Here is a 23,006-nt window from a genome sequence, read left to right as displayed (position 1 = left end):
TTCTGACTGTATCTCTGCTCTGTGTGTGTGTTCTGACTGTATCGCTGCTCTGTGTGTGTGTTCTGACTGTATCTCTGCTCTGTGTGTGTGTTCGGACTGTATCTCTGCTCTGTGTGTGTGTTCGGACTGTATCTCTGCTCTGTGTGTGTGTTCTGACTGTATCTCTGCTCTGTGTGTGTCTGTGTAGGTTCCCAGGAGTCGGACAGTTCTCAGACAGCTAAGAAAGACATGCTGGCAGCCCTGAGGGCCAGACAGGAGGCTCTGGAGGAGACTCTCAAACAAAGATTAGAGGAACTCAAGAACATCTGTATCAGAGAGGCGGTAAGACTCGTGCACAAACACACATACATACCAACTTCAATGAGTAATGATAAATTAAATGTATTCCTCTCTCCTGCTTCTCTCTCACCCTTTCTTTCTCTCGCTTTCTTTGTCTCTCCGTCTCTCCTCCTCCCTCTAGGAATTGACAGGGAAGCTGCCTAAGGAGTATCCATTGGACCCAGGGGAGGAGCCTCCGACGGTCAGAAGGAAGATTGGCACTGCCTTCAAGCTGGACGAACACAAGATCCAGCCGAAGGGAGAGGTCAGAGAAACATCTCAAACCATAACTGCCCGTTTAAGATCCTGCTTAAATGAGAGGTCAGAGACATCTCTCATACTGTAACTCCCCCTTTAAGATCCTGCCTAAAGGAGAGGTCAGAGAAACATCTCAAACCGTAACTGCCCCTTTAAGATCCTGCTTAAAGGAGAGGTCAGAGACATCTCTCAAACCATAACTGCCCGTTTAAGATCCTGCTTAAAGGAGAGGTCAGAGAAATCTCTCAAACCATAACTGCCCGTTTAAGATCCTGCTTAAAGGAGAGGTCAGAGAAATCTCTCAAACCGTAAACGCCCCATTAAGATCCTGCCTAACGGAGAGGTCAGAGAAACATCTCGAACCGTAACTGCCCCTTTAAGATCCTGCCTAAAGGAGAGGTCAGAGAAACATCTCAAACCATAACTGCCCCTTTAAGATCCTGCTTAAATGAGAGGTCAGATACATCTCTCATACTGTAACTCGCCCTTTAAGATCCTGCCTAAAGTAGAGGTCAGAGAAACATCTCAAACCGTAACTGCCCCTTTAAGATCCTGCTTAAAGGAGAGGTCAGAGAAACATCTCAAACCATAACTGCCCGTTTAAGATCCTGCTTAAAGGAGAGGTCAGAGACATCTCTCAAACCATAACTGCCCGTTTAAGATCCTGCTTAAAGGAGAGGTCAGAGAAATCTCTCAAACCGTAACCGCCCCTTTAAGATCCTGCCTAACGGAGAGGTCAGAGAAACATCTCGAACCGTAACTGCCCCTTTAAGATCCTGCCTAAAGGAGAGGTCAGAGAAACATCTCAAACCGTAACTGCCCGTTTAAGATCCTGCTTAAAGGAGAGGTCAGAGACATCTCTCAAACCATAACTGCCCGTTTAAGATCCTGCTTAAAGGAGAGGTCAGAGACATCTCTCATACTGTAACTCCCCCTTTAAGATCCTGCCTGAAGGAGAGATCAGAGAAACATCTCAAACCATAACTGCCCCTTTAATATCCTGCTTAAAGGAGAGGTCAGAGAAACATCTCAAACCGTAACTGCCCGTTTAAGATCCTGCTTAAAGGAGAGGTCAGAGAAATCTCTCAAACCATAACTGCCCGTTTAAGATCCTGCCTAAAGGAGAGGTCAGAGAAACATCTCAAACCGTACCTGCCCAAAGTCCACATCTGATCCAACCGTTTCCAGTGGTTCCATTCAGTTCTAGCTAATTGGAGGAGTTCTGTTTGGCTCCCAGTGTAGATAAACTAACTCATGAACCTGGGGTTATTTACAGCTGCAATATGTAACTTTTTGGGTGACCCGACCAAATTTACATAGAAATGTAGTTATAGATCTGTCATTCTCTATGCTTCCCATTCTTAAGTTTTTACTTTTGCTTTTGTACACCAGCTTCATATATTTATGGAAAATATATTTCACAGTGGTTTAGAAGGTACAGTAATTCTCTACATTATATACTTGCATGTTTTGAAACATAAACTGAAATTACTATTAGAATTTTAGCAACCAGGAAATGGAGGAGCGATATCTACATAGTGCATCTTTATCTATATGGTTTATCTTCATCTATATGGTTAGACTTGGGGAGAATTGATCTTAAATCATTGGTTGAAACAGAAGAGTAACTGGGGCAGTGGCCAAGCCAGCACTTTGAAAAGTTTGGGATCTGCTTTGAAGTTGGTTTGAAGTCATCCTCAATCCCTCTTTCTCTCTCTTCTTCTCTTCTTCTATTGCTGAATCTGTCTGTCTGTTCTTCTATTTTGTGCCTCAGTAGATTTTCCACTGCTTCAGGGCTGACTAAAAATAGCTTGTCTGCTCCGTAACACAGGAAGTGGTGATAGTGGGAGAAAAAGAAAGAGTGTGTGTGTGTGTGTGTGTGTGTGTGTGTGTGTGTCTTGGATTGTATGCATTGAAACAAATCCAGGGTCACAGCATTATGAAACCGCGATGCTAGCAGGAAGATGTCTCAGGTTTTACACTAGTCAAACCTTGTTACCTCAGAACACACACACAGAGGTTATTATGGCAGGGGGGATGTAGAGATTGTTTAGTAAATGGGATTCCTCCAGGCTGAGGTAGTCTTGTTGACCTGTGTGTGTTAAACAAACCTAGTGTATTTACCTCTTTATCTTTGGGAGCTGTGATCATATTGTTCTGTTGTGTTTTTCTGAACCCCTGCCCTGGACATAAGGTCACCCACACATGGACCATACATACACAGGGATGTGTGTTATGGGTAGGGGGATGTGTTTTATGGGTAGGGGGATGTGTGTTATGGGTAGGGGGATGTGTGTTATGGGTAGGTGGATGTGTGTTATGGTAGGGGGATGTGTGTTATGGGTAGGGGGTGTGTGTTATGGGTAGGGGGATGTGTGTTATGGGTAGGGGGCTGTGTGGTATGGGTTGTTATGGGTAGGGGGATGTGTGTTATGGGTAGGGGGATGTGTGCTATGGTAGGGAGATGTGTGTTATGGGTAGGGAGATGTGTGTTATGGGTTGGGAGATGTGTGTTATGGTAGGGGGATGTGTGTTATGGGTAGGGGGATGTGTGTTATGGGTAGGGGGATGTGTGTTATGGTAGAGGAATGTGTGCTATGGTAGGTGGATGTGTGTAATGGGTAGGGGGATGTGTGTGTTATGGTAGGGGGATGTGTGTTATGGTAGGGGGATGTGTGTTATGGGTAGGGGGTTGTGTGTTATGGGTAGGGGGATGTGTGTTATGGTAGAGGAATGTGTGCTATGGTAGGGGGATGTGTGTTATGGTAGAGGGATGTGTGCTATGGTAGGTGGATGTGTGTTATGGGTAGGGGGATGTGTGTGTTATGGGTAGGGGGATGTGTGTTATGGTAGGTGGATGTGTGTTATGGTAGGGGGATGTGTGTTATGGGTAGGGGGATGTGTGTTATGGGTAGGGGATGTGTGTTATAGGTAGGGAGATGTGTGTTATGGGTAGAAAGATGTGTGTTATGGGTAGGAAGATGTGTGTTATGGGTAGGGGGATGTGTGTTATGGTAGGGCGGTGTGTGTTATGGTAGGGGGATGTGTGTTATGGTTTGGGGATGTGTGTTATGGTAGGGGGATGTGTGTTATGGTAGGGGGATGTGTGTGTTGTATGCATCCATGCATAGAGCCGTGTGAAAGCCAGTTGAAAAGCTGTCTGTCTGAAATAGTTACTGTTTTCTGTCTGTTCACTAGTCTTAACTCACTAGTCCCTGTAGAACATACAGAAACTACGTCCTAATGGTTCCCATGTGATGAAACACTGTTGCTGTTGAGTCATGATCTGCTCTCTGCTGTTATTGAGTTGTGTGTTATGGGTAAGGGGATGTGTGTTATGGTAGGGGGTGTGTGTTATGGTAGGGGGTGTGTGTTATGGTAGGGGGTGTGTGTTATGGTTAGAGGGCTGAGTGTTATGGTTAGGGGGCTGAGTGTTATGGTTAGGGGGATGTGTGTTATGGTTAGGGGGCTGTGTGTTATGGTAGGGGGTGTGTGTTATGGTTAGAGGGCTGAGTGTTATGGTTAGGGGGCTGAGTGTTATGGTTAGGGGGATGTGTGTTATGGTTAGGGGGCTGAGTGTTATGGTTAGGGGGCTGTGTGTTATGGTTAGAGGGCTGAGTGTTATGGTTAGGGGGCTGAGTGTTATGGTTAGGGGGATGTGTGTTATGGTTAGGGGGCTGTGTGTTATGGTTAGGGGGCTGTGTTTTATGGTTAGGGGGCTGAGTGTTATGGTTAGGGGGATATGTGTTATGGTTAGGGGGATATGTGTTATGGTTAGGGGGCTGAGTGTTATGGTTAGAGGGCTGAGTGTTATGGTTAGGGGGCTGAGTGTTATGGGTAAGGGGATGTGTGTTATGGTTAGGGGGCTGTGTGTTATGGTAGGGGGTGTGTGTTATGGTAGGGGGTGTGTGTTATGGTTAGAGGGCTGAGTGTTATGGTTAGGGGGCTGAGTGTTATGGTTAGGGGGATGTGTGTTATGGTTAGGGGGCTGAGTGTTATGGTTAGGGGGCTGTGTGTTATGGTTAGAGGGCTGAGTGTTATGGTTAGGGGGCTGAGTGTTATGGTTAGGGGGATGTGTGTTATGGTTAGGGGGCTGTGTGTTATGGTTAGGGGGCTGTGTTTTATGGTTAGGGGGCTGAGTGTTATGGTTAGGGGGATATGTGTTATGGTTAGGGGGATATGTGTTATGGTTAGGGGGCTGAGTGTTATGGTTAGGGGGCTGAGTGTTATGGTTAGGGGGCTGTGTGTTATGGTTAGGGGGCTGAGTGTTATGGTTAGGGGGCTGAGTGTTATGGTTAGGGGGCTGAGTGTTATGGTTAGGGGGCTGAGTGTTATGGTTAGGGGGCTGTGTGTTATGGTTAGGGGGCTGTGTGTTATGGTTAGGGGGCTGTGTGTTATGGTTAGGGGGCTGAGTGTTATGGTTAGGGGGCTGAGTGTTATGGTTAGGGGGCTGAGTGTTATGGTTAGGGGGATGTGTGTTATGGGTAAGGGGATGGGTGTTATGGTTAGGGGGCTGAGTGTTATGGTTAGGGGGCTGAGTGTTATGGTTAGGGGGATGTGTGTTATGGTTAGGGGGCTGAGTGTTATGGTTAGGGGGCTGTGTGTTATGGTTAGGGGGCTGTGTGTTATGGTTAGGGGGCTGAGTGTTATGGTTAGGGGGATATGTGTTATGGTTAGGGGGCTGGGTGTTATGGTTAGGGGGATGTGTGTTATGGGTAAGGGGATGGGTGTTATGGTTAGGGGGCTAAGTGTTACGGTTAGGGGGCTGAGTGTTATGGTTAGGGGGCTGAGTGTTATGGTTAGGAGGATGTGTGTTATGGGTAAGGGGCTGTGTGTTAAGGGTAGGGGGCTGGTTTATTATGGGTAGGTGGCTGGTTTATTATGGGTATGGGGCTGGGTGTTATGGTTAGGGGGCTGAGTGTTATGGTTAGGGGGATGTGTGTTATGGTTAGGGGGCTGAGTGTTATGGTTAGGGGGCTGTGTGTTATGGTTAGGGGGCTGTGTGTTATGGTTAGGGGGCTGAGTGTTATGGTTAGGGGGCTGAGTGTTATGGTTAGGGGGCTGAGTGTTATGGTTAGGGGGCTGAGTGTTATGGTTAGGGGGCTGAGTGTTATGGTTAGGGGGCTGAGTGTTATGGTTAGGGGGCTGTGTGTTATGGTTAGGGGGCTGTGTGTTATGGTTAGGGGGCTGTGTGTTATGGTTAGGGGGCTGAGTGTTATGGTTAGGGGGCTGAGTGTTATGGTTAGGGGGCTGAGTGTTATGGTTAGGGGGATGTGTGTTATGGGTAAGGGGATGGGTGTTATGGTTAGGGGGCTGAGTGTTATGGTTAGGGGGCTGAGTGTTATGGTTAGGGGGATGTGTGTTATGGTTAGGGGGCTGAGTGTTATGGTTAGGGGGCTGTGTGTTATGGTTAGGGGGCTGTGTGTTATGGTTAGGGGGCTGAGTGTTATGGTTAGGGGGATATGTGTTATGGTTAGGGGGCTGGGTGTTATGGTTAGGGGGATGTGTGTTATGGGTAAGGGGATGGGTGTTATGGTTAGGGGGCTAAGTGTTACGGTTAGGGGGCTGAGTGTTATGGTTAGGGGGCTGAGTGTTATGGTTAGGAGGATGTGTGTTATGGGTAAGGGGCTGTGTGTTAAGGGTAGGGGGCTGGTTTATTATGGGTAGGTGGCTGGTTTATTATGGGTATGGGGCTGGGTGTTATGGTTAGGGGGCTGAGTGTTATGGTTAGGGGGATGTGTGTTATGGTTAGGGGGCTGAGTGTTATGGTTAGGGGGCTGTGTGTTATGGTTAGGGGGCTGTGTGTTATGGTTAGGGGGCTGAGTGTTATGGTTAGGGGGCTGAGTGTTATGGTTAGGGGGCTGAGTGTTATGGTTAGGGGGCTGAGTGTTATGGTTAGGGGGCTGAGTGTTATGGTTAGGGGGATGTGTGTTATGGGTAAGGGGATGGGTGTTATGGTTAGGGGGCTGAGTGTTATGGTTAGGGGGCTGAGTGTTATGGTTAGGAGGATGTGTGTTATGGGTAAGGGGCTGTGTGTTAAGGGTAGGGGGCTGGTTTATTATGGGTAGGTGGCTGGTTTATTATGGGTAGGGGGCTGGTTTGTTATGGGTAGGGGGCTGGTTTATTATGGGTAGGGGGCTGTGTGTTATGGCTAAGGGGCTATGTGTTATGGGTAGCTGTGTGTTATGGGTAGGGGGCTGTGTGTTATGGGTAGGGGGCTGTGTGTTATGGCTAGGGGTGCTTGGGGGGGCGACTATGGGGTCTCATAGGAGATGGTGAGGAGGAGGGCGGTGGGGGGGTGATTTTTGGGAGAACTGGGGTCTGAGGAAGCTAGCCAAGGCTGGGCGAGGTATGGAGGTGAGTGGGAGAGTTAGGGGGAGTTGGGGGTGTTTTAGGGATTCTCATGGGAGGCAGGGCTGGGAAAGTGTGGGGGAGGAAGGAAGATAGATGGTTTCCTCATTTTGTTTGTACTGGCCTGGGAACATGCTTTAAGTTACTGGTGGATGTGAGTGACTCATGTCTGAGTATGTGTGTCTGAGTGTGTGTGTCTGAGTGTGTATCATCACACTCACTGTGTGAGTGTGTTTGTTTGTGTGTGCATGTGTCACACTTCCTAACCCTTGTGTGTGTCTCTCTCTCTCACCAGGAGGAGGAGCTAGACCGTCTAGAGAGGGAGTTTGCCATCCAATCCCAGATCACCGAGGCTGCGAGGCGTCTGGCCAGCGATCCGCACGTGAGCAGTAAGAAGCTGAAAAAACAGAGGAAGACGTCGTACCTGAACGCGCTGAAGAAACTCCAGGAGATAGAGAACGCCATCAACGAACACCGTGTCCGCTCTGGGAAGAAACCCACGCAACGCGCTTCGCTTATCATAGAGGGTGAGACTACACACATGCTGAGAGAATCGCTTATACGAACCACATCGCGTAATAAAGAGGGTGAGACTACACACATGCTGAGAGAATCGCTTATAAGAACCACATCGCTTATCATACAGGGTGAGACTACACACATGCTGAGAGAATCGCTTATAAGAACCACTTCGCTTATCATACAGGGTGAGACTACACACATGCTGAGAGAATCGCTTATAAGAACCACATCGCTTATCATAGAGGGTGAGACTACACACATGCTGAGAGAATCGCTTATAAGAACCACATCGCGTAATAAAGAGGGTGAGACCAGGCACACACACAATCACAAATTCACATTCACAAACACACACTCACATACACACACAGACACATGGCAAGAAGTGCTCATGAACATGAATTAAAACACAACTACTTCACCTTAACTAATGCCATAGTGAAAGTGTTTTCCTCTGTTCTTCTCTCCCACAGAGGCCAACATGGGCTCAGAGGACAGCTCTCTGTCTGACGCTCTGGTCCTAGACGACGGTATGTCTCTTTCCCTCTTGGCGCTAAAATACATTTAAAAGTTCATCAGCGTCTTTCTAAATGGGACTAATCAGTGATCCATCAATCTAACCGACCCCCATCTATCTCCTCTATCAGATGACCCCCAGATGACAGGGACCCCCACCTTCTCTCCGGCAGCGTCTCCCCATAAGGGCCTCCCTCCCCGGCCTCCCTCCCACAGCCGGCCCCCTCCCCCCCAGTCTCTAGATGGCCTCAGCCACCTGCACTACGCCCACTCCGAATACGACAAGTCCCCCATCAAACCCAAGATGTGGAGCGAGTCCTCGCTGGACGAACCCTATGAGAGGGTCAAGAAACGCTCTTCACACTCCAAGTGAGAGGTCAACTCTGTTGCCATGACGATATATCTATACTGGGCTCGTGGGGCATGTGATAGTTGGTTGAATGTTAGTATAATGATTAGAAGATAGAAAACCTTAACATTACTGTTGCTAAGGGCTCTGTCTCTCCCTGTCCAGTCACAGGCGGTTACCCGGCTCTGGTAGTTGTGCAGAGGCAGGAGGCAGTAACTCTCTGCAGAGTAGCCCCATCAGGAGTGTTCCTCACTGGAGCTCCCAGTCCAGCATGCCCTCCACCCCCGACCTGAGGACCAGGACCCCTCACTACGTACACTCCACCAGGTAACCGACAGATAACCTCAAAATAACCTTCAGAAAAGTACCGCGCTATGGTCACCTCACTAAGTCAAAGTCACAACCATACTGTAACCTCTCTCTCCATCTTTCCCTTCCTCTCTCCATCTCTCACCCTCACTCTCTGCATCTCTTTCCCTCCACCAGGTCTGTGGACATCAGTCCCACCCATCTGCACAGTCTGGTTCAGCACTTTAGGAACCGCAGCTCCAGCCTGGAATCTCAGGGCAAGCTGCTGGCCTCCGACCCCGACACACACACTCACACACACACCCTGGGAGCCCCCGGCAGCCCAGACATCTTCCTGGCCCCGGGGACTCGCAGCTTCAATGGCTCTGACCCGTTGGATGACTGTTCGTCCTGTACCTCCCAGAGCAGCTCAGAACACTACTACCCTGGGGTAGCTCCAGGCTCCAACCCAAACTACTCCACCCTAGGAGAGGACTCCCCTTCCAAAGCCAGGCAGAGACAGAGACAGAGGCACAGGTTAGTACAGCAGAGGTGGGTGTGTCCAGAGACTGACTTTAGGCTTGTTTAGCAGAGGATTTGTTTCTATGTTTAATATTTATGTTAACCTCCTCTCTCTCTCCAGGTCTGCAGGTCACCTTGGTTCCTCTAACTCTGGTTCCATGCCCAACCTTGCAGCCAAGAACGGTTCAGGGTGCGGTGGTACGGGGGTGGCAGGGACTGGGTCAGGGCAGCACGGGGTGTACCTTCACAGCCAGAGCCAGCCTTCGTCCCAGTACCGGATTAAAGAGTACCCCCTGTACGTAGAGGGCAGCCCCAACCCGGTGGTGGTGCGCAGCCTGGAGAGTGACCAGGAGGGCCACTACAGCGTCAAGGCCCAGTTCAAAACCTCCAGCTCCTACACAGCCGGGGGGCTCTACAAGGAGACCTGGGGGGGCGAGGAGGGGGGAGAGGGGAGCAGCAGACTCACCCCGTCCCGCTCCCAGATTGTACGGACTCCCTCACTGGGGCGAGAGGGGGGAGGAGGGGGGAGGGCGGTGGTGTCAGATGAGTTGAAGTGTTGGTACCAGCGCTCTACGGGCAGTGTAAAGGAGAGGAGTCACGCCGGCTCCAACACGTCGGACAGCGGCTCACTGCAAGGCACGCTGGGACTCGGACGAGGGAGCAGGGTGGGGACACTCGCCAAGGGATCACCAGGTGGGTGACAACACACACGCGTAGACCCGTTTATGTTCTGAGCTAGGCTTGAATCTGGTAGGATAGTTAGAGTTTTGATTGGGTCAGGCGTTGTAAAGGACAGATATATGTAACACACACACACATAGTTGAAGACGAAAGTTTACATACACTAAAGCTTAAAGTCATTAAATCTCATTTTTCAACCACTCCACAAATTTCTTGTTAACAAACTATAGTTTTGGCAAGTCGGTTAGGACGTCTACTTTGTGCAAGACACAAGTAATTTTCCCAACAATTACAGACAGATTATTTAACTTATTAATCACTGTATCACAATTCTTTAAACAGCTTGGTAAATTCCAGAAAATTATGTCATGGCTTTAGAAGCTTCTGATTGACTCAAATTATGTCAATTAGCCTATGTGGATGTATTTCAAGGCCTACCTTCAAACTCAGTGCCTCTTTGCTTGACATCATGGGAAAATTAAAATAAATCAGCCAAGACCTCAGGAAAAAAATCGTAGACCTCCTTAAGTCTGGTTCATCCTTGGGAGCAATTTCCAATCGCCTGAAGGTACCACGTTCACCTGTACAAACAATAGTACTCAAGTGTAAACACCATGGGACCACGCAGCCGTCATACCACTCAGGAAGGAGACGCATTCTGTCTCCCAGAGTTGAACATACTGTGGTGCGAAAAGTGCAAATCAATCCCAGAACAACAGCAAAGGACCTTGAAGATGCTGGAGGAAACAGGTACAAAAGTATCTATATCCACAGTAAAACGAGTCCTATATCGACATAACCTGAAAGGCAGCTCAGCAAGGAAGAAGCCACTGCTCCAAAACCGCCGTAAAAAGCAAACTAGGGTTTGCAACTGCACATGGGGACAAAGATCATACTTTTTGGAGAAATGTCCTCTGGTCTGATGAAACAAAAATAGAACTGTTTGGCCATAATGACCATCGTTATGTTTGGAGGAAAAAGGGAGAGGCTTGCAAGCCGAAGAAAACCATCCCAACCGTGAATCACGGGGTTGGCAGCATCATGTTGTGGGGGTGCTTTGCTGCAGGAGGGACTGGTGCACTTCACAAAATAGATGGCTCCATGAGGAAGGAAAATGATGTGGCACTTCACAAAATAGATGGCATCATAAGGTAGGAAGATTATGTAGATATATTGAAGCAAATCTCAAGACATCAGTCAGGAAGTTGAAGCTTGGTCGCAAATGGGTCTTCCAAATGGACAGTGACCCCAAGCATATTTCCAAAGTTGTGGCAAAATGGCTGTATCACCGCCTGGTACGGCAACTGCTCTGCCCTCAACCGTAAGGCTCTCCAGAGGGTAGTGAGGTCTGCACAACGCATCACCGGGGGCAAACTACCTGCCCTCCAGGACACCTACACCACCCGATGTCACAGGAAGGCCATAAAGATCATCAAGGACATCAACCACCCGAGCCTGTTCACCCCGCTATCATCCAGAAGGCGAGGTCAGTACAGGTGCATCAAAGCAGGGACCGAGAGACTGAAAAAAAGCTTCTATCTCAAGGCCATCAGACTGTTAAACAGCCACCACTAACATTGAGTGGCTGCTGCCAACACACTGACACTGACTCAACTCCAGCCACTTTAATAATGGGAATTGACGGGAAATGATGTAAATATATCACTAGCCACTTTAAACAATACTACCTTATATAATGTTACTTACCCTACATTATTCATCTCATATGCATATGTATATGCTGTACTCTATATCATCGACTGTATTCTTATGTAATACATGTATCACTAGCCACTTTAACTATGCCACTTTGTTTACATACTCATCTCATATGTATATACTGTACTCGATACCATCTACTGTATCTTGCCTATGCTGCTCTGTACCATCACTCATTCATATATCCTTATGTACATATTCTTTATCCCCTTACACTGTGTACAAGACAGTAGTTTGGAATTGTTAGTTAGATTACTTGTTATTACTGCATTGTCGGAACTAGAAGCACAAGCATTTCGCTACACTCACATTAACATCTGCTAACCATGTGTATGTGACAAATAAAATTTGATTTGATTTGATTTGATTACCGACTCAAAATGGCCAGAAACAAAGCACTTTTTTCTGAAATTAGTCAGTCTTTTCTTGTTCTGAGAAATGAATGCTATTCCATGCGAGAAATTGCCAAGAAACTGAAGATCTCGTACAGCACTGTGTACTACTCCCTTCACAGAACAGCGCAAACTGGTTCAACCCAGAATAGAAAGAGGAGTGGGAGGCCCCGGTGCACAACTGAGCAAGAGGACAAATACATTAGAGTGTCTAGTTTGAGAAACAGATGCCTCACAAGTCCTCAACTGGCAGCTTCATTAAATAGTACCCACAATATACCCATCTCAACGTCAACAGTGAAGTGGCGATTCCGGGACTCTGGCCTTCTAGGCAGAGTTCCTCTCTCCGCTGTCTGTGTTCTTTTGCCCATCTTAATCTTATCTTTTTATTGGCCAGTCTTGAGATATGGCTTTTTCTTTGCAACTCTGCCTAGAAGGCCAGCATCCCGGAGTCGCCTCTTCACTGTTGACGTTGAGACTGGTGTTTTGCGGGTACTATTTAATGAAGCTGCCAGTTGAGGACTTGTGATGCATCTGTTTCTCAAACTAGACAAACTTTTGAACAGTAGTGTATATTCTTTACAGAATAGTTAGTTCGTGAAAGAACATTGGATAGGCTGAAGTTTAGCAGAGTGTGTGTGAATGAATGTAAAGTGATCCCTGAACCAAATGGAGCTCGTTAGTCATGTTAGTCACAGTGGGGCATAGCTGGGATAACACAGCCCTTGACCACCTATTGACGTGTGTGTGTGTGTGTATAACTGTGTGTCTGTACATCAGCGTCCCCTCACAGCCCGAGGAGTGGGACTCCCTCTAGTGAACAGGCCGCAACACCCACGCCCCCCTGCAGCCCACAACACATCCTCAACTGGCAGAGCGGGTACGACACACACATGCACGCACATGACAGACACACAGACAAACAGCACACAAACACATGCACACACCAATACATAATTTGCAGAGTGATATATAAACTGTTAAAGACCAGGCACTCAGGATCCTAATCCTATTTGACATTTAATCCTGGGTTAAAGGCTTTGGCTCCTGTATTGTAATTCACAGGACAAAATCTGCATCCTCACAAAACATCTTCAGCATCTACGCTTCTCTTACAACCTTTATAACCTCTGCCTTACCAACCCCTAACCTTTTTCCTTCTGCAGCACGGTACTCTGTCTAGCTACTGATCACACGGCTGTCTTGTCTTCCTAAAGGACTAACTGATTTGTTAACTTATCTTTCCTCTCTTTCACTCTTCTCTATTTTTCCTTCTCATTCCATCCCTCTTTATCTTTCTCCCTCTCTCCCTCTCCTCCTGTACTAACCTCTCTGCTGTCTGTCTGTCTGTCTGTCTCTTTGTCTGTCTGTCTGTCTGTCTGTCTGCCTGTCTGTCTGTCTGTCTGTCTGTCTGTCTGTCTGTCTGTCTGTCTGTCTGTGTTTCCTGGTTTAGCGGTACAGCAGACAGCTCTCCTACTGAAGACGTGTGTCAGTCTCCCACTCAGCCCAGCTCTGACGCATAGAGGTACTGTCTGTCTGCCAGGACTCTCCCAGAACACAGACCTAGAAATACAACAAATATACCAGAGAACTACAGAACAACAATAAAGAACCATAGACCATAGAAACAACCCATATACTGTCAGTCTGGACACTCCTAGACTTCCAGGACATAGAAACACACACAATAGAATAAATCCTGGCACCTAGAACAGAGACATAGAAACAGAAACTCAAATAGATCAGGGGCATAGAAATAGATCCCCTTGACTAGATATGTAGAAACAGAACCTGAACTAGATCAAAGGTGTAGAAATAGAATCTGTTTTCTATATTCTTAGTTTTGTACCAAATGCTGAGTTGAATAGGCTCTTCCCGTTTCTAATCCTTTCTAATAGCAACTTTGGGAATGGTGTCTGTTCTATCTGCTCTGTTTCTATGACTGTAACTGGACTCTGCATGTCTGCTGTGTGTGGCTGCTCTCTAAAGCAGGCCTTAAGACTCATCTTTATCGGCTGGCCTACCCTTCCTCCTAGACTTTGATTGATGCTTTTATGATGTGGTTATACGTATATTTGCTTTCGTAAAACAAACTGTTTAATGAGATTATTCTTGTAGAATTAAAAGCGCTTCGCAGATGTAATGTATTATTATTATTACTACAGTAAATCCTAACCCTCCCTCGGTACTCTATTACCAGCCCTAATTGAACTCGAACTTAGTCAACTCAATAGCTATTCTCACTGTTGACTTGTCCCAGGCGTGTGCTCTCATTCAGTCCCCCTCAAAGATTGTTAAGCAGTAGCCACAGGGAGTATCCAAAATAATACCAGTTCATTCATTCTAAAACCACGAAGGGGAGTGAACGATTGGACACTGCGGGTAGCGAGCGGAGAAACAGAAATGCACTCTAGTCACCTACTGTAGTTTTAGACTAGTACACTAACAGGACGTGTGCCTTGACATAGAGACAGCAATATAGGAGGAGTGATTGGCCAGTTTGAAATGAGGCCTGAAAAGAGGGAAAGGCCTTATGGATTGTACACATTGTTTTCACAAAAGCTTTAGATCTAGACAAAGACAGTAACCATCAGAGCAATGAGACCAAAAACGACACAAACCAATCAAGTTCATTGATCATAACGATTTGTTACAGTCCTTGTTTCCTTCCCCTTGACGAAGAAGTGACCAACAGTTTTACTAAGCGAAGAAAACAATAACTTCTGTAGATTTTGTGGAAGCAGAGTGCATAAGCCATCAGTCCTCCAGTATTTCCATAATTAAAAATGGTATTCTCGCTCTCTTTCTCTCTCTCTGTCACTCTCTCTCTCACTCTCTCTGTCTGCAGGTCATTCAATGATAGTTGTTTTCTCAGCAGTCCTCTGTGTTCAGAGCTGGCAGATGTCCAGTGGTACGGACACGACAAGGCCAAACCTGGAACCCTGGTCTGACCTACTGACCACCACCTAACACCTACTGACCCTTACTGACCCTCAACACTGACCTTTACTGCCTCCACCAACCTCTCCTCTAGCCCTGACTAGACTGGCCTCATCATGGACAGGAAACCCTCCTCCATCCCTCCCTTTATCCATATTTCCCTTTATCATTTTATGTGCATATCAAGTTTGGTTGAGCTGGAGTTTATAGGAAGGACATGCCCAACTGGGCAGGACTATTGCTGTGGAACAGCCAAACAGAACCGCTGAATGATCGTGAACTCTGACCTTTAATCCCTGACCCTGCTTCAGTCTGAGCCCCAGGGAGACCAGGAGTGGGAAAGGGGGGAGGTGGGGGGGTAAGAGCACACACACACACACAACCCCCTGCCCAGACTACATGGCCCTCAGGCCCTGACTTATATCTACCCCTGACCCCAGTGTGTTGCCAGCCAATCAGAGGATACCTGCAAGATGAAATGTGTTTTGGCTCAAATTCTGGGCCTGTGTGTGTCCGCTGGATCTGCTAGGTTAATTTCATTGTTAAAGTCTTTGTTTATTTCTCTGTATCGTTTTGTACAAAAAAATGAAAATATTGCTTGGGAGAGACTCAATTACTTTTTCACCCTTTAGGAAAATTGCAGAGCAGATTATTGGAGAATTGTAGATTATCTGAAAGACAAAAGACAAACGTACAAACATTCCCAACAATTATAATCCCAATCCCAACTATCTATCCCACAACCAAAGATCCACCTGACTGACCAATGGCACCAGTCCCATGGACACACTGGGAACACTGGTTTATCATACTGGAAGCTACAACCCACATACTTGGAGTTTTCAGAGGAACGGAAAGACTGGTCAATTCTACTGGGATCCTGCTGGGAGTTCTGAGCACATCTATTGGGATGTCAGTCATCTGGATTGGGGGTGTACAACAGCCAGCCAGATTGATCAACTAGTCTCTGATACTGGGACTATCCACACTGCTACTGAGCAGTGAGCTCCTGGACTTGGATGTTTTGCCACTATGCTGGGGCACTGTGCTTAGCTGTACTGGGAGATTATGGGCGAACTGGGGGCCCTGCACAGCCAGACCACAAACAGACAGGGACAGACGCGGGGCCCTGCACAGCCAGATCAGAGACAGACGGACAGAATGGGGGCCCTGCTCAGCCAGACAGGGACGGACTGGGGGCCCTGCACAGCCAGACCACAAACAGACAGGGACAGACAGATCAGAGACAGACGGACAGAATGGGGGCCCTGCTCAGCCAGACCAGAGACAGACAGGGACGGACTGGGGGCCCTGCACAGCCAGACCAGAGACAGACAGGGACGGAATGGGGGCCCTGCACAGCCAGACCAGAGACAGACAGGGACGGAATGGGGGCCCTGCTCAGCCAGACCAGAGACAGACAGGGACGGAATGGGGGCCCTGCTCAGCCAGACCAGAGACAGACAGGGACCGACTGGGGGCCACAGACACTTCTTCAGGGTTTGGGTCCTGGAGAGCCAGAATATGCTAGGAATCTCTTGCTTAAAGCTAATGTCTTGAGTTTGGGTGAAACTGTAGCTATGTGTGTAGTAGTTTTGGGTTGAATTGGAATTAAGACCACATGTAGTTTTGTGGGTTTATTTCCAAACATATCTGCAGGCTTTCAGTGGTCTATTTCATCTGGCTCCTCCCCTTCATTTGACTTTCTGGTGAGAGGTGAAAGCTAATTGGATGTTTAGGGCTGTGTGGAGCTGTCAATCACACAGTTGTAGCGAAGGGCACACCCCTCCCTCACAGTCGAGCTGTGCATATGATGAGATTGGTGAGATATTAAACACTTCTCCATGCGTTGTGACATCATATATCTGACTGTCTGTGCAGTCCTATGTTAAAAATGGGATGCAACCCATGTTTAAGGACCAGTCTGTCTGTGTCACGTCAATCTGTCAGTCTGTCTGTCCAACCCCAAGATTGGTCATTGTCTCAGACACCAGTGTAGTATATTTGGGGGTTAATATTTAGATAAAGCTTGAAACCTGTAAACTCCAGAAGGTTCTCATTTGTACAGGTCATTATCTCAGGCTATACTCTCTCTGCCTAACATCTATCAACCGGTCAGAACACACACACATCTTGTGTGTGGATTCACACACACACACATTCTTTTCTCAGCGGTGCCATCTATGTCTGTACTCTAACCCAGCACTGAAAACCAGGGGCGCTACTTTCACTGGGGGCGGGGGGGACACATTCTGAAATTGCATTTTTGTCATCCCCAGTTTTATCATTGGAATGTTATACAAAACTAGGCAACGGTGTGCTTTAGGACCATGCGGACGCCTTCGAGCGGTCGGGTAGGCTGTTTGGAATGTTAATAATAATAATAATAATAATAATATGTCCCCCCAACTTCTTAAACCAAAGTCGCGCCCCTGCTGAAAACAGCCGCTCACTAAAACTACAAACCATATAACTATAAATCCCACAGGGCCCAGTTCCTAGTCTAGCAGAGGAAGTGTCTGCTGTATAGAGATCCTGCTTCCCAGAGCCAAATGAACAGCAGGAAGAGGTCTATACACCAATCAGAGATATGTCAAGTTAAGTATTCAATCTAAGTTTTGATACCAGAGCACAACATACACAGTTAAACACAATATATGAAAACTATGGGCTCCCGAGTGGCGCGGCGGTCTAAGACACTGCATCTCAGTGCCAGAGGCGTCACTACAGTCCCTGGTTTGAATCCAGGCTGTATCACATCCGGCCATGATTGGGAGTCCGATAGTGGTGGTGCACAATTGGCCGAGGTAGGCAGTCATTGTAAATAAGAATTTGTTCTTAACTGAATTGCCTAGTTGTTTTATATATAAACAATAGGCCTATAATATACAGAACCAGTTTTCATCTAGTTCTCCTCCTGACTTTTTGATACATATAAGGGGATTAAGAACATCTGCATAACAACACATTCATGATGTAAGAGTAAATCCAGACTTAATATAAAAAAGTAACACACACACATATAGTATAGAAATAATGTCACACCAGAACCAAACAGGGTGTTTATATTATTGTGCTTCTATTACTACACTGAACAAAAACATAAATACAACATGTAAAGTGTTGGTCCCTTGTTTCATGAGCTGAAATAAAATATCCCAGAAATGTTCCATATGCTCAAAAAGCTTATTTCTCTCAAATGTTGTGCACAAATTTGTTTACATCCCTGTTAGGGAGAATTTCTCTTTTGGCAAGATAATCCATCCACCTGACAGGTGTGGCATATCAAGAAGCTGATTAAACAGCATGATCATTACACAGGTGCATCTTGTGCTGGGGACAATAAAAGGCCACTCTAAAATGTGCAGTTTTGTCACACAACACAATGCCACTGATGTCTCAAGTTTTTAGGGAGCGTGCAATTGACATGCTGAATGCAGGAATGTTAATTTCTCTACGATAAGCCACTTCCAACGTTGTTTTAGAGAATTTGGCGGCACGTCCAACTGGCCAACTGGCCTCACAAACAACATGTATGGCGTACTGTGGGAAAGCAGTTTGCTGATTTCATTATTGTGAACAGAGGGCCCCATGGGGGCGGTGGGATTATGGTATGGGAAGGCATAAACTACGGACAACGATGACAATTGCATTTTATCAATGGTAATTTGAATGCACAGAGATCCAGTGACGAGATCCTGAGGCCCATTGTCGTGCCGTTCATCCGCCGCCATCACCTCATGTTTCAGCATGACAATGAACGGCCCAATGTGGCACAGATCTGTACACAATTCCTGGAAGCTGAATATGTCCCAGATCTTCCATGGCCTGCCTACTCACCAAATATGTCACCCATTGAGAATGTTTGGGATGTGCTGGATCAACGTGGATCAGAGTGTTCCAGTTCCCTCCAATATCCAGCATAATCATGCATCCATTGAAGAGGAGTGGCACAACATTCAAAGGCCACAATCAACAGCCTGATCAACTCTATGCAAAGGAGATGTGTTGCGCTGCATGTGGCAAATGCTGGTCACACCAGATACTGACTGGTTCTGATCCATGCCCATACCTTTTTTTTTTAAGGTGTCTGTGACCAACAAATGCACATCTGTATTCCCAGTCATGTGAAATGAATAGATTAGGACCTAGTGCATTTATTTAAAAAGCTCATTTCCTGATATGAACTGTAAGTCAGTAAAAAAAAAAAAAATTGTTGCATGTTGCATTTATAGTTTTGTTCAGTATAGATGATGTCATCAATGAACTCTGAACTTTGACATTGGTTTAGTAAGTGAGGCCGTCACCATATCCCACGGTAACAGGGCTGTGACACAGCGAGAACTTATAGCCATACCCTTGAACCCCTACATTTAATTTATAGATTCCATACACCTCTTGCTTACGTAGACCGACACATAGACCAACTCTTGTTATAAGCTAATTCTAAAACAAGTATTTTAAAGCACACCTTATGGTCTAACATTGTTGTAATGCTGTATGTGGACAGTCCTTATTGTGTGTACAAAAACCCAAACAAAACAATTAATTGCGGTCTCTCAAGCACATGTTTGCCTGTGCTTTGTACATGGTTTATGTCCTCCATTGAATCTTTAAAAAACACAAATATAAAACATGGTTTAAAGGTTGCACAAAAATCTTACCCTGTCAGATTAGTTGAACTTGTACCATGCAGCAAGTTGGACCAGAAATTCCTTCTGTTTGTAGGAGTTTTACAGCCCCCTCCCTAACCCTGCCTCACTGCAAGGTGTCCTGGTAAAATGCTGTGTTTGACCTCTCCTGTAGTTAATTCTGCCATCAGCTATGCTATGCTATGCTAAGGCTTGTTAGCCTGTCCATTCCCCCTGAATGAGCCACCTCTGCTAGCTCACACCATACCATGCATGCTCTGTGGTTCCCGAAACAAACAAAAATGAACAAATAAACCCAAAACATGAGCAGTCCATGTGGACCATCCCTCTCCCCTCACCTTTTCCTCCTAAACAGAGAATAATTTCTGTATCCATGACAACACCCAGTTTGACCTTTGACTCCTAACCCCTGTGGTAATCTCTGACCTCTGAGCCCAATGTGACGCTGTGTGTTGTACCCTCTTCTATAGCCCCCCCTTCGACCATACTATGTGAACCTCCTACGCCCATACTGTCTGTACTCCATAGAAACATAAAACATTTTTATAGTTAAAGAAGATTAAACTAACTATTTTATCAACCTCTTTCCTGAACATGCTGTACGGAGGGGCACTGTAAGCCTATGTGGAGTTTTTAACATTGTTTAACCTTGTTTCCAAGTTCTAACATAGTAAGAATCCTTTCAGGTGCTACATGATGACCAGTTACTGCTTTGTCACATTGGATATAGACTCTCCTCATTGTTGTCAATAGTTTTAATACCAGTTGTGCAGAATGGAAACCGTTCCTTTAGACGTCAGTAAGACACCACTCCACCAGACCATAGAGCATGTAACATGATTTGATTTGTTCTCTTCAACGTTAACCTGACAAAAAGGTGTTGTAGGAAAAAAACTATGTGGAATTCACACAAAAAAAGACAGAATTCAACAGTTAATTTATTATTTTTTCTATTAAGAATTTGTATAGTAACTGTACATTTTTCTAAATGGTGTTGTTGGCAACTGATGATGAAATGTCCAGAGGAGAAGACTTGGTGGTTATTGAGATTAGGAAAATAAATTATTGCTGAATGTTCTCAAGATGGCGTCCTCCTGTCTCTTCTTCTCTGTGTAGTCAATCAATCAATCAAATGTATTTATAAAGCCCTTCTTACATCATCCGACGTCACAAAGTGCTGTACAGAATCACAGCCTAAAACCCCAAACAGCAAGCAATGCGGATGTAGAAGCATACTATCTGTACCCCCTACGCCCATACTATCTGTACCCCCTACGCCCATACTATCTGTACCCCCTACGCCCATACTGTCTGTACCCCCTACGCCCATACTGTCTGTACCCCCTACGCCCATACTGTCTGTACCCCCTACGCCCATACTGTCTGTACCCCCTACGCCCATACTATCTGTACCCCCTACGCCCATACTTTCTGTACCCCCTACGCCCATACTATCTGTACCCCCTACGCCCATACTGTCTGTACCCCCTACGCCCATACTGTCTGTACCCCCTACGCCCATACTGTCTGTACCCCCTACGCCCATACTGTCTGTACCCCCTACGCCCATACTGTCTGTACCCCCTACGCCCATACTTTCTGTACCCCCTACGCCCATACTGTCTGTACCCCCTACGCCCATACTGTCTGTACCACCTACGCCCATACTGTCTGTACCCCCTACGCCCATACTATCTGTACCCCCTACGCCCATACTTTCTGTACCCCCTACGCCCATACTATCTGTACCCCCTACGCCCATACTTTCTGTACCCCCTACGCCCATACTGTCTGTACCCCCTACGCCCATACTGTCTGTACCCCCTACGCCCTTACTATCTGTACCCCCTACGCCCATACTATCTGTACCCCCTACGCCCATACTATCTGTACCCCCTACGCCCATACTATCTGTACCCCCTACGCCCATACTATCTGTACCCCCTACGCCCATACTGTCTGTACTCCATAGAAACATAAAACATTTTTATAGATAAAGAAGATTAAGTCTGTTGTGTTTTTCTAAAGCTTTAGGAGAAGCGTGTCTCTCTCACATCTCTGTAGCCCAGTGGCATCCTTACCTTTATCCTGCTATGTTAACTTTGGATTAATGGAAGTAAATACCTGGCTCGCCTCGTCTTTCATCCGATAGCATAACGATTCTGCTTGCACTGACCGATGGGTAGGTTGAGGGACGAGCATCCGCGTAGGCGTGACCACCTATCTGAAGACAATAGGCTTGCCTGGCACGCACCATATTGCAAATGAAGGAGAGGAAGCCACATTCAAATGGGAAAAGAACGAAGAGGAGAACACTCACTACAGTGGATCCCTCCACCCTGGTAGTCTCCATGCTGACAGACAGATCCACTGAGAAGCCTGTCTGTGTGAGTCAGCACAGAGACTGACTCAGCCAGGCTTATCAGAGGGACCTTTCATATTGACTCCCCACTTCCTCTGTCCCAGACACACACACACACTCTACCTTATGTCATACCACCTTATTCTCTTCCTACTGAAGGAATGTCCTGCAAGGAGAGGTGGGGCTGTTCCATTCAGAGGACAATGGTTTTCTGTCGCTACCGGCAACAGTAGAACACAGGAAAGGTAAACAGAAGGATCCCAGCTGTGTTTTAGGGGTTTCACATGTCTGCTGATGTGTTTGCATGGCTAACATGTCTGCTTTAGCTTTATTGTGCCCTCTTGAGCTGCCATGTGATGTTGTAAACTATGTGTGGCCCTGCTTTGTCTTTTGGGTGGTTGAAGCTGAGAGTGTGGTGTAGGAAATGTTTACAACTAAGAACCCATTGGCTGTTCCTGTGTGTAAAATGGAGACTTAGAAGCAAGACTTGCGAGAACTAAGAACTTTCATGTCCTTTGTGGGGGAACAATGGAGACACACACACTTATATTAATGTGTGCTCAGCCTCACACACATATACGGAGTGAAGCATTGGGGAGGGACCCCTTTATTTTTAGGGGACCCCATCTCTTTAAAACTGGAGACTGAATATCCCCTCACATCAGAGAAGTAAACTCCAGCTTTTAGCACTCCTTCTCTTCCCTCTGCCTTCTCTCTCTTACCCCTTGTCCTTTTTCTTCCACCCTCTCCCTCTATTTTCTCTTCCCCTTCTCCCATTCTCTCCTTTTATCCCCACCTCCCTCGCTATACTCCCTCTCTTCTCTAATAAATCCCTATTTTCCCCACTGGTGTTCCCATAGCAGCACTCTCAGCCAAGAGACAGCTGGAAGCTGTTAGCTCGGCATGCCGTGAGAACCTGGTTCCCCTCCCTCACTTTATTTAGGAATGCTTTAGGAATGGTGTGTGCATGTTTGAAAGTGTGTATATATTTGACCTTGCTTGTGGACCACAGGCAGTACCTGGAGATCCCCCGCTACCACTTAAATGGACCAGAACCTCCAACAGCATCACAAACTCGTGATTTGTGTATGTGTGTGTGCAGTCATGCGACCCTGCTCTGGTCTCTCCAACCCAGG

The 23,006-nt window shown here is 46.7% G+C and overlaps 1 protein-coding gene across 17 annotated transcripts in view; it reads left to right on the top strand.

Moving 5' to 3' along the window:
- The window catches only part of LOC110532201 (FERM domain-containing protein 4A), a 204,184-nt gene extending 186,158 nt beyond the window's left edge, over positions 1-18,026 (top strand). For 13 of the 17 annotated variants that reach the window (XM_036975949.1, XM_036975962.1, XM_036975959.1 and 10 more), the window contains 10 exons: positions 188-321; positions 461-583; positions 7,223-7,454; positions 7,923-7,979; positions 8,097-8,334; positions 8,480-8,641; positions 8,801-9,139; positions 9,246-9,817; positions 12,697-12,796; positions 14,765-18,026. In XM_036975949.1, the coding sequence (XP_036831844.1) occupies positions 188-321; positions 461-583; positions 7,223-7,454; positions 7,923-7,979; positions 8,097-8,334; positions 8,480-8,641; positions 8,801-9,139; positions 9,246-9,817; positions 12,697-12,796; positions 14,765-14,867 (2,060 nt within the window). In that variant the 3' untranslated portion in view covers positions 14,868-18,026. Of the gene's footprint in view, positions 1-187; positions 322-460; positions 584-7,222; positions 7,455-7,922; positions 7,980-8,096; positions 8,335-8,479; positions 8,642-8,800; positions 9,140-9,245; positions 9,818-12,696; positions 12,797-13,369; positions 13,442-14,764 lie in introns of all 17 variants that reach the window. The other 4 variants (XM_036975990.1, XM_036975919.1, XM_036975940.1 and 1 more) reach the window with 3 other exon arrangements.
- Positions 18,027-23,006: the final 4,980 nt, after the last annotated feature.

Source organism: Oncorhynchus mykiss, chromosome 1 (assembly GCF_013265735.2).
Source record: "Oncorhynchus mykiss isolate Arlee chromosome 1, USDA_OmykA_1.1, whole genome shotgun sequence".
NCBI lineage: Eukaryota > Metazoa > Chordata > Actinopteri > Salmoniformes > Salmonidae > Oncorhynchus > Oncorhynchus mykiss.
The sequence above is the reverse complement of the archived record's forward strand: the minus strand, read 5'-3'. Positions and strand labels throughout refer to the sequence as shown.